General features: G+C 38.2%; 1 protein-coding gene across 1 annotated transcript; it reads left to right on the top strand.

The window, feature by feature from the left end:
* Window positions 1-4927: 4927 nt before the first annotated feature.
* LOC128528177 (extracellular calcium-sensing receptor-like) lies at window positions 4928-10222 on the top strand. The gene is made up of 6 exons (XM_053500932.1): window positions 4928-5079; window positions 5371-5659; window positions 5936-6742; window positions 6864-7088; window positions 9111-9234; window positions 9330-10222. Exons 1-6 carry the CDS (start codon window positions 4928-4930, stop codon window positions 10220-10222), a joined length of 2490 nt encoding a protein of 829 aa, XP_053356907.1.
* Window positions 10223-12385: the final 2163 nt, after the last annotated feature.

The following is a 12385-nucleotide window of genomic DNA, read 5'->3' as shown; positions in this document are numbered from 1 at the left end:
TCATGTAAACACATCAGTAAACACGTTCGTATCTCTCTCTGTAAGTTTCTCCGCTTTATGTTGTTGTTGCTCGCAGCAGCGCAACAGCCCGTAATTCATGCCCATGCAGTGATAGGAAAGACAAATCGAGTCTATGCATGTCCATTCTTTTAATTTCTGCGTTGTCAGGCGATATTACAAACTTCCGCGAAGGTTCTTTACTTAAATCAAACCAAAAACGACTGAAGAAAACAGGCTCAGGCTCCATATTTCAGCGTTTTCCAGTTTGGACTGCATTACCCACAAAGCACTGCGTTGGGGGGGGGGGGGGGGGGGCATGCACTTTACTGGGGGGGCATGCACTGTACTGAAACAGGTTGCTGAGAACAGAGCTAGTTTTTACCAGGTAAAAGTAGTGTTTTATTTTACACAATCATTTTAATTTTTTAATTAACATATAATACAAACTTTTCATTAGGACCCTAAAGATCATATTAACATTTAATGAAAAATGGGATGTGTAGGACCTTTAAAGCCGTTAAAGCCTGTGGAACTGGAACTTTCCTTCACCTCGATGGCATAATCTGTTCATTTAAAGCATTTCACAGCATTTACCTTTAAAGCTTTTTACTTCTTCATTAAGCCAACACTGCATAACACAGCAATCATTTAACAAATATGAAAACAGGTTAAAACCTTGTATGTATGCATAGCTGCCTGCTTCTGTGTATTATTTACATCAACGTTTTCCAACTGAGATTACTGCAAATGAGATACTTGCTTACATTTTTAGATCAAACATTGAAATTAGGAGAAAAGGCATCCTGTAGAGAGACAAGTTCATCACTGGTAAGTAAGCCAGTCTTGATATACAAGTACCAAGTATCATCAAGTATCATGTATCACGCATGCGCTTCTTGTTTTGACACAGAGCGTCATGTGACCACAACTGAGACAATGGTTATTCTATCTCTTGCACTGCAGAATTGTGGGAAATCGTCCCCCATGCGTCTCAGTGCTCACTTGTATAGTCAACATCTGTGCATGTGTGTACTGTTTGCTATAACACTGTGACCACGTGTGTGCACACTAAGCAGCTTTTATTTTGTGTTTGTATGTGTGTGTAGGACGACTTTTACACATACCCACACCAGTTTACTGAATAGAGACCCACCCTACGGTGGCCCAGAAGGGCAAATCATCTTTCCTGTATATGTGTGTGTATGTTTTTTCCTTTGTAAGTGTGTTTTTTTTCCGTCGGAAAATATATGCTTTTTCCCTTATAAATGTGTTTTTTTCTCTTGTAAATGTGTGTTTTTTCCCTTGTAAATGTGTGTTTTTTCCCTTGTAAGTGTGTGCTTTTTCCCGTTTGTGCGCAACTGCTTTTTCCCATGTAAGAACTCTCTTTCTCCCGTATTTTGCAAGCTAAATGGTAATGCCCAAAGGACTATGGGAGTGAGTGCATTGGAGGAATAAGGAATGGGTAGTGCAACACTTACGGATGCAAGCCGCCGTTAAACTCCAAAGAAGAAGAAGAACAGTTTGTTGAGAAGACAAACGTTTGCCGGGCGAGTGGAAAAGGTAAACAGGAATTAATTCCCATCTTTCTAAACGAAATACTGAACATAAATGCCAACTGCTGTTTAGCAATGTTTAATCATGTTATTTTGGTTTAAGCTATTGCTTGTATTTTTAATCACACTTAAAATACTGACGGTTATATGCATGTGCTTAATCTGTGGTTTGGTTCTGGTTTCGGTCTGTTCTCATGAGTTGTGAAGCGAAAGGAACAAAGTATAAATATTGTTCATTTGCTAAATTAAGTATCATGAATTTTAATTGAATCTATCTCTGTATTTTTTCGCAGGAGTTTGTGACTGAAAGTGGCCGTCTGCATCTGACTTCAGGAGTTACCTGACCAACCGTCTCTAACGGTCATATTTAAAAGTCATAACGTACAGTTATAAAGCACAAAAAACGTTTCTGTTGGTATACTTATTTGTGGTGTTTTATGTTTTGTACATCTTGTATATTTTGTATTGAATATAAAATAAAAATCTCCGTCTTATCCCGTTTGTCTTATGCTTCCTTCCTTCACAGAATTCTGTTGACCATGGTTAATTATAATTAACCGAGGGTATTTAATTAAAATAATGGGAGGGGGTGTTTTAATAAAACGACGTCTATCCGACATGAATCAGACCTCAGATTATGATCAGACATCTGACTAACATCGTCTAAAGAGCGGATCAGGGTCGTTTTAATTCATTTACGTTTTAAATACGTAGGCTAAACGTCGTTCTAACATCGGCATGGACATCTCGGCAACGTCTGCCAGATGAGCAAATGCCCTCTGCCAGACATCTGCCAGATGAAAAAGACGACGTCGCAAAGATGTCTCCGCGACGTGTGTGTACCATCCAGTGGTGTCAAAAGTATTCACATTGATTACTTCGGTAGAAGTATAGATACTGGGGTTTAATAAGACTTCTTTAGAATTTGAAGTATCAACTCAAGCTTCTTACTCAAGTAAAAGTGCAAAAGTACTGGTTTTAAAACTACTTAAAGTAGAAAAGTAAATGTAACATAAGGGGGGGAAAAGCATTAAGGATAAAAGCTTAGGCTGTGCCACGGGCCTATATACTGCACTAACACCTCATTAAAAATTTTTTTGTTTTGTTTTTTAATGGCCATAGTGATTTGGGATACTGTATATGACAATTGAAAAAGAATGCATTTTAGTATAATGCAAATACATCAAAGAACCATATATGTGTACTACTGAGCATTAACATGTTTTATGGATGAGAAGATATGATAACTAGTTGCCTATAAGTATTTTAATGATGCAAAAAGTCGAACTTCAGAGGCATGTCATCAGTAACCTTTATTGGAATGTAAATGTACATTCAAGCTTAGCTGCAGGAATCTGTGAGGGCGATGCGATGGATCACATACCAACCGATATGTTTATACTACTTATCCAACCACAACCTAATTCGCTCCATCCGGATGGCGCGATTTATCTGGATGGAGCGAATTTGTGTCCAATATTGTGTCCAAATTAATATATATTAATGAACAAACTAGTTTCACTATGCTAATCGCTAGCAGTTAGCATAGTGATATCAACTTGCTTAAAACTCCATATGTGGATATATATTACAGAGATGCCATGGAGCTAATGGTTTACATCAGTGTTTAATGAGATGATAGTCCTTTAATAACTTTTATACTCGGCTCGGCATTTCCCTCAAACACTCCAATAGTATTAACATTGCTACAAAGTTATCATTAGTGCCTAAAACAGTAATATCCGATTAATTTTATATATTAAACATTACCTGGTAATGTGTCCAGTTGAAAATTTTGTTAAAATTATAACTATCACGCTATAATTCACTGTATATTCCCACATGTTGAGTCCTAGAGCTGATATCCGGAAAGGTTCCATGTACAGTTGTGTTTTGACCTCACTCCCATAGTCCTTTGCACATTAGCTTTAAGCTTGCAAAATACTGGCGAAAGATAGTTCTCACATGAAAAAAAGGTGTTGCGCACAAACAGGAAAAATCATACACTTACACGGGAAAAAGCACACACTTACAAGAGAAAAAGCACATTTATAAGGGAAAAAGCATACATTTATAGGGGAAGAAAGCACATTTTTAAGGCAAAAAGCACACATTTTCAAGGGAAAATCATTTTCAAGAGAAAAAGCATACATGTATTCGGGAAAGATGATTTGCCCTTCTGGGCCACCGTACTCACCTGCATGAGGGTGAGTCTTTATTCTGTAAATTGCTGTGTGTATGTGTGAATGTGTGAATCTCCCCTTTCCTCCTCTCCTCTCTCTTTCAAAGGTAAAGTGCAGGTTACTTTGTTTTATTTTTACTTTATATTTTATAATAATTATTTTTATATGAATATTTTTGGGTTGTGGAACAAATTGTCAGAGTTTCCATTATTTCCTATGGGGGAAATTTGTTTTGATATACAAATATTTTGATATACAAGCACGCTTCCGAAATTATGATAGCAATCCAAACTCTGTATGCCTCATTTTCAGTCCAATTTTTTATTGTATAGGGATCCTTTCCATATTGTCTTACTTATAATTTTTATAATGTGTATAATTTTTAAACTGATGCACATGATTGTCCCGTTGGGTTACATTGCATAGCCTTTTTGTGAATGCTGGCTATAGCATTTGAACCTGATACTGGACATAAAAAGGTAAAATAAATAAAAACAGTGCCTCAGTTAAAATTCTGTAAAATGATGTTTCACTGCTAAAGGTTTGATTCCATCAATTGCATGGAATTTGCATATTCGCCACATGCTTGGTGGTGTCCCACAGACCTGCAGATTATTGCTATTTATGCTAATTGGCATTACCAAATTGTCCATAGTGTATGAATAGGTGTGTGTATTTGTGTGCGCCCTGCGATGGATTGGTACCGTCCAGCCTTGTGCCCTAAGTCTTCTGGAATAGGCTCAAGGCGTCCCGTGACCCTGAATACAGAATGAAGCCCTATAGATGATGTTTATTGAGTGAGTTAAAACTTTTACATTTGTTATAGTTATAATTATAATATAAAGTTAGTTTCTTTTTGTGTGTCAAAGTGTCACTCTAGTAAAGTACTGTTCCATTGTGATTTCTCATTATTTGACTATTTATTTGTTTGCTTTTCTAAAGAAACTATGTACCACACAAAAATCGTCTTTTAGGTATACACAAAAATAATAGGAATTTTAACAACACATATGATGTGTGCAACGATATGTGCCATGTGACTGTAACCAATGATTAGAAGGAGGGAAGCATGTGTGTGGCTTATAAAACATAGCTGCCTTCCCTTTCTCTATGCAATACAAGGAGACCCTGAGGATGGGTTTTATACTTATGTGGCTGCTAATGCTCAGCTTTTCTATCCTCATTTTGTCTATGGATCCTTACTGCACTCTGCAGAATAATTTGGGACCAGGCTTTATTGCTGATGGAGACTTTGTCATTGGGGGTATTTTCCCCTTTCACTACAATCAGGAAATGCCAGATTTGAACAGCACATACAAGCCAGGACCAGTAAAGTGTAATGGGTAGAGATGTCTTCATAAAACTGTGCTAGATCATGATTAGTACAATGTAAAAAGGAGTAAATAAATTGTTATTTAATTTCAGTCACATGAGACTATTGACCACTTGATGCTTGGCAAGACAAAACTAATAAATTTTCTGAAAACAACCAAAATAATAATAATAATAATTAAAAAATGACAAAAAATATGTTTGTATATGTTGATGTAGGTCAAAATGGAAAAAAGACTGCAAATTATACCTTACTTAATCTTGTTTTTGAGACACTTGACAATCTTTTTTTCTTTTTTCAGGTTTGATCCCAGAGCTTTCCGCTGGGCTCTGAGCTTAAAGCTTGCTGTGGAGGAAATTAACAACAGTACTGAACTGCTACCGAACCACACTTTGGGTTATAAAATGTTTGATTCCTGTGCATACCCATTGACAGCTCAGAGAGCAGCTCTGGCTGTTATGAATGGACCAAATGAAACACATAGACCCATGTGTTCAAGTGCTGGGCCATTGTTAGCTGTTATTGCTGAATCTGGGTCAGCTGAGACAATTGTGGTTTCCCGAATTTTACAGCATTTCAGGATTCCAATGGTATGCATTGTGTGTAATGAAATTAAATTATTATTTATTTTCATACATGATACACAAGTGAATTGTTATTTGGTTATTTATAAGAGTTCCATTCAAGTATTTATTCTCATGTGACTGTGAATATGTGGGAACAAGGATAAATGAAATACTTTCTCCTGTTTTAGAATTATTAAGTCCCAATATAAATTAACATACCTATAATACCTACAGTTTACAATATAAGCTTTCATATTATTGTTCATAAACGTTTAATAACCTTGTGCTTATGTCTTTCAGATTGGCTATTTCTCTTCATGTGCCTGTCTCAGTAACAGACGGGAATTCCCCACCTTTTTTAGAGTCATCCCCAGTGATGCCTACCAGGTGAAAGCCATTGCCAAGCTGCTGATACATTACAACTGGACATGGGTTGGTGTAGTGAGGGGAGATCATGTGTATGGCCACTTTGCTCTGCAGGGACTACTTAAGGAGCTGGAGGGTACAAATGTGTGTGTGTCTTATCAGGAAATGATTCCCTTGTTGTACAACAGTCAGAGAGCAATAGAGATCATACGTGTGATGAACAGCTCCAGTGCTCGAGTGGTAGTTATGTTTTCAGCTGAGGGAGAGCTCACACCATTTATGAAGGATTATATGAAATTAAATATTACTGGAATTCAGTGGATTGCTAGTGAAGCTTTGGCAACAGCTTCAGTGTTCACCGGAAGTGAGTATTACCCCTTCCTGGGAGGTATGATTGGGTTTGGGTTACGACACGGCTATATTCCAAAGCTGCAAGACTATCTAACAACAGTGAACCCACAGACATACTCTTCCAACATTTTGGTGCATGAACTATGGGGTGCTCTTTATGGATGCTCCTTTACCCATAGTATGCAGTTGCCCCTATGCACTGGAAAAGAAACACTTAACAAGCAACATACAGCCTACATGAACACATCCACTACTCGCATTTCTTATAATGTATATAAAAGTGTGTATGCCATTGCTCATTCCCTTCATAATCTTACTTCTTGCAAACCTGGACATGGGCCATTTATTGACTTCACATGTGCTGACAATAATAATGTCTACCCTTGGCAGGTAAATGGACAACATTTTTACCAAAAAAAGCTAAATATAGATTTTCCTTGCCTTGAAAATCATGTTACATGTACATATGGGTTAATATTAACTTGTATTTTTATTACATGTGGTTTTATAGCTCCAGTATTACCTACAAAAGGTCTCATTCACTATTTCGGGAGAGCTGGTCAACTTCGATATGAATGGTGATTCAATACCGTCCTATGACCTGATCAACTGGCAGAAGGGCACAGCTGGCAATGTTGAGCTGGTTAAAGTGGGCATGTATGATGGGGCTCGTGAGGCTGGGAGTGAGCTGATTATTTACGACACAGCTATCACATGGGCTGGAGACAAAAGTGAGGCAAGCTGCTCTCAGAGTTTAGTTCAATACAAGAGAAATCAACTATTGAAGTTCAGTATAGTCAAGCAGTGGTAAGTTAGGTGAAAGATTTCATCAGGCTGCTGTACAGTATTCAACAAGCCAAAGAATACGGTCATAAATGCTTCTTAGTTTTTAAAATTTATTAAGGGACTAGAATGGTGCCCAAAATGTTTATAGCTAAAGTAACACAAAATTCAACAATAAATACAATAATAAATATTATTAAACAATAAATGCAAAATACAAAATACAGTGTGTCCGGAAAGTATACAAATGCTTCACTTTTTCCACATTTTGCTATGTTACAGCCTTATTTCAAAATGAATTTAATTAATTAATTTTCTCTAAATTCTACAAACAATACCCCATAATAACAATGTGAAAGAAGTTTGTTTTAAATCTTTGTAAAAAAAAAAAAAAAAAAATGCACATGTACATAAGTATTCAAAGCTTTTGCCCTAACTCAAAATTAGCTCAAGTGTATCCTCTTTCCACTGATAATCCTTGAGATGTTTCAACAACTTGATTATATTTAACATGTCCTTGAGATGTTTTTACAACTCGATTGGAGTCCACCTGTGGACTGTGAGCTTCAGTGTTTTTCTGTGGTGGTAGGCGAGTACTTTAGGTGCATTTTGGCAAACTCCAGGTGCCTATCATGTGCCTTTCACTGAGAAGTGGCTTCTGTTTGGCCACTCTACCATGCAGGCCTAATTGGTGGAGTGCTGCAGAGATGGTTGTTTTTCTAAAAGGTTCTCCTCTCTCCACAGAGATAAACTGGAGCTCTTTCAGAGTAATCTCATCTCCCTGTCATGACGGTCAACTTCCTGACTAAGTCCAATCTCTCCAAATCACTCACTTTGGCCAGACGGCCCGCTCTAGGAAGATTCACGGTAGCTCCAAACTTCTTCTATTTACAGATGATTGAAGCCACTGTGCTCATCTGGAACTTCAATAGTGCAGAATTTTTTCTGTAACCTTCCCCTGATCTGTGTATTAATGCTTTAATACAATCCTGTCTGAAAGGTCTACAGACAATTCCTTGGACCTTATGGGCTGTGCTCTAACTTGCACTGTTAAATGTGGGACATTATATCCTTTCCAAATCATGTCTAATCAACTGAATTTAATGCTAGTGGACTCCAATCTGGTTCAAGGATGATCAAAACAGGATGCACCCAAACACAATTTTGAGTGTCATGGCAAAGACTTTTGTGATGTGATTTTTTTCACTTTTTACTTTTAATAAATTTGCAAAGATTTTAAACAAACTTCTTTCACATATCATGTATCAGGTGGTTATTAACTTGTAATTTAGGCAGTCATTATATTGTAAAACTTTAACAAAAATTATGAATTTAATGTATTTTGTAATTAGGCTGTAACATAGCAAAATTTGGTAAAAGTGAAGCGTACATTTACACAATATACACTGTACATTTAAACTGCATTTTTAAGAAATTGATAAAGTAATTAAGGAGCATAAATGCACAGTTGTCTATTCTACATTTTGTTCTGGAAAAGTTGTTATCAAGAAGTTGCCCAGAATGGAAAATAACTTATATCGCATACTTATTTGGTCACTTTAAGTGACTATGAACATTAGAAAAGATTCAAACTAGTACTGCTGGTTAAAGGTACTGCTAAATGCTGGTCCATGAACATTTTTATAAGCCCAGGAATAGCTTATAGCTTGCTACTAAATAGCTCTTTTAAAGATTATAATCTGCCATGTGCTGGATGTTCACATAGGTGCAGATGATTCTGGCTTAGAGTCTTCATAACAGAACATAATCATGTGACCAGTGCATTCTTTCTATGTTTTAACTTTATGAGAGTAATATGAATTTCTAAAAGAATCAGATTTGTTATGGGATATATTGGTCATAAGTCCAAAATGTTTACCTGAACAAATTACCAAGAAAATAACACAACAGTGTACCTTAGAGACATTATGAAATAATGATTATATGATTGGTGTTTTTTTCTTCTGTAAATCAGGTGCCAGTCTCTGTTTGCAGTGCCAGCTGCCCTCCAGGATTTAGGAAAGCTGTCCGTCAAGGGGAGCCCTTGTGCTGCTTTGACTGTGTATCATGTGACAGTGGCACGATTAGTAATCAGACAGGTTCGTGTCTCAGTAAAAATTTTAAAGCACAAATATCATAAACAGTATTAATAAAATTTTCACTAACTAATTTTCACTTTTTTTTTTTTTTAAAGATTTAGTAGACTGTGTGGCCTGTCCTGAAAATTACTGGTCCAATGCAGATGGAACAGAATGTATTCCCAAGGTCATTGAGTTTCTTTCCCATGATGCAATGGGACTAACTCTTACAGTTATTGCTGTTGTTGGAGCCTGTATTACCATAGCTATATTTGCAGCTTTATTTTACCACAGAAACACTCCGATTGTGCGTATGAATAATTCAGAACTGAGTTTCTTCATTCTGTTTTCCTTGACCCTGTGTTTCCTATGTGCATTGATCTTTATTGGGGAGCCCACATCGTGGTCATGCATGCTGCGTCACACTGCTTTCAGTATCACCTTCTCACTCTGCATCTCCTGCATTCTGGGTAAAACCTTAGTGGTTCTTGCTGCGTTCACGGCCACCCAGCCTGGAAACAATGTGATGAAATGGCTTGGGCCTACACAGCAGAGGATCATTATCTTTAGCTGCACACTGGTCCAGATGATTATCTGTGCTGCATGGCTCATATCATCCCCTCCATTTCCGTATAAAAACACACAGTATCAACGCTCTAAGATCATTCTAGACTGCAAAGTAGGATCTGAGCTGGCCTTTTGGTGTGTGCTTGGGTACATTGGCTTTTTGGCTTGTTTATGTTTTATTTTGGCCTTTCTGGCTCGAAAATTGCCTGGAAATTTTAATGAAGCTAAATATATTACTTTTAGCATGTTAATATTTTGTGCAGTGTGGCTGGCATTTATACCTGCCTATGTAAGTTCACCTGGTAAATTCACTACTGCAGTTGAAATATTTGCTATTTTAGCCTCTAGCTTTGGCCTCCTTTTGTGCTTATTTGCTCCAAAGTGTTATATTATTTTACTAAAACCTGAAAAAAATACCAAACAACATCTCATGGGCAGATAAAAATGAAACATTAAATATCATATTGTAATACATTTTACATTTGTTTCCAAACAATAGTAATTGCAGGATAAATCATATGTTCTGAAATTTGTATGACTTGTTTTTATTTTGACTTGAATAATAACAAATTTCGATTTATCCAGACTATTATTTAAAATGTAAATTTAAATGTAAAATTTAAATTTTATTTTACATACACAGTGCAGTGAAATGCTTATATGACCGCCAGTGACCTTACACACAGTGCAGTGAAATGCTTATACGACCGCCAGTGACCTTAAAAAAAAAAAAAAAGTTATACGTAAGAAATAAATATGGATAAAGAGAAATACTGAAGAAAATAAATTTAACTAGTAAAATAAACTTTAGAAACAAGGGAATAATAAAAATATTACAAAATATAAAAGAAAAAAAGAAAGTATATATATAAAATTTTTAAGTGGCTAATGGTTGTGCAAATATGCATGAAAAGTGACTTATTAAAGTGTCTTGTGCAATGGTCCAGAATAAAAATAAAAATATTTAGTGCAAGTGTTTATAAATGTGTCGCCCATGATTGTCCAGTCAATGTTGGGAGTTTAAAAAGATGTTATTAGTCCTGTGTGGTGGTGTGATTCTCCTCAGTCTCTCTGTGTTGGCCTTCAGGGAGCGGAGTCGCTTCCCAGACCGCAACAGAGAGAACAGTCCATTGTTAAAATGGCTGAGGTCCTTCACGATCTTCCTGGCTTTGGTCCAGCACCGCTTGCTGTGGATCGAGTGCAGGTCAGGGAGCTCGGTGTGGATGATGCGCTCAGCTGATCGCACCACCCTCTGTAGAGCTTGTCTGTCCTGCATTGTGCTGTTTCCAAACCAGGTCGTGATGTTTCCCATCAGGATGCTTTCTATGGTACAGGAGTAGAACTTCCTGAGCACCTTAAAGGGCAGTCTAAAGTCTCTCTTGCGTCTGAGGTGGTAGAGACGCTGTCGGGCCTTTTTCACCACGGGGATGATGTGACAGGACAATGACAGGTCCTGCGTGATGTGAACACTGAGGTATCGGAAGCTGTCCACTCTCTCCACTGGCCTCTCGTTGATGATGGGGGTCTGGTAGTTCCTCTCCTGCTTTGTACTAAAGTCCACTATTAGCTCCTATGTCTTGCTGACGTTAAAGAGGAGATTGTTCCTCTGGCACCAGTTCTCCAGATTTCCAATCTCCTTTAGGTAGGCCGACTCATCATTGTTGGTGATCAGGCCAACCATGACAGTGTCGTCAGAAAACTTAATGATGGCAGTGCAGTTATTAGTGGCCACGCAGTCATGGGTGTACAAAGAGTACAGCAGGGGGCTTAGAACACAACCGTCTCGGGTTACTTTGCTGTAACCCTGTTCCCTGAAAAGGCGGGAACGAGATGCTGCGTGAAAACGCTATGGGAACATCTTGTCATGTTGCCGGTTGTGAAGCATGTGTGTACCAAACACGCCAAATTTTTGGCTTTTATAACCTCGGTCAGGTGACGTCATCTGATAGGACGCACCTGCAGGTTATAAATAGGAGTGAACCGGAAACATACCTCAGATTGATTTGTCTGAACGGACGTCCGGTCACATAGGCAGTGCGGCATTGGGACGCAGCATCTCGTTCCCGCCTTTTCAGGGAACAGGGTTACAGCAAAGTAACCCGAGACGTTCCCTTTCAAAGGCTACACTCGAAGCTGCGTGAAAACGCTATGGGAACGAGAGTACCAACGCCGCCGCACTGCAAGTGTCTGGACTCCAAGGTTGTGTAAGCGTGTGCGCACAAGGCCGAGAAGGTCTCAGAACTATGTCTGGGTAGCTGACTTGAGGACCCGTGGGCCCGGAGTAGCATGAACATCCAAACTATAAATGTTGCGGCCCCAGACCATGTAAAAGCTGCTCTGACTTACGCCACTAGCTGATGCAGTGGACGTAAATCTGAAGAGCACGTACTGGACAAAGTAAGTGAAGTCTTTCTTGCTCCGAAGCTGTAAAGGCGGAGGACAGAAGGCTTCAAAATAATAGGATGCATATTGGAAAATGTGTGCGGAGAGGACCAACCCTCCGCGTCACAGACTTGCTGCAAGGGAATACCTCTTGCTAGTGCAATTGATGAGGCGATTCCCCTGGTTGAATGAACCCTGATTCCTAGAGGCGAAGTGAGCCCAC

Source organism: Clarias gariepinus, chromosome 7 (assembly GCF_024256425.1).
Source record: "Clarias gariepinus isolate MV-2021 ecotype Netherlands chromosome 7, CGAR_prim_01v2, whole genome shotgun sequence".
NCBI classification, from domain to species: Eukaryota; Metazoa; Chordata; class Actinopteri; order Siluriformes; family Clariidae; genus Clarias; species Clarias gariepinus.
The sequence above is the reverse complement of the archived record's forward strand: the minus strand, read 5'-3'. Positions and strand labels throughout refer to the sequence as shown.

Excerpts from the sequence above, each read along its gene's own strand:
- LOC128528177 (XM_053500932.1), top strand. The coding sequence starts at position 4,928 with ATGGATCCTTACTGCACTCTGCAGAATAATTTGGGACCAGGCTTTATT. Across the intron at positions 5,080-5,370 it reads GGACCAGTAAAGTGTAATGG|GTTTGATCCCAGAGCTTTCC; the intron begins GTAGAGATGTCT and ends TTCTTTTTTCAG. Across the intron at positions 5,660-5,935 it reads AGCATTTCAGGATTCCAATG|ATTGGCTATTTCTCTTCATG; the intron begins GTATGCATTGTG and ends TATGTCTTTCAG.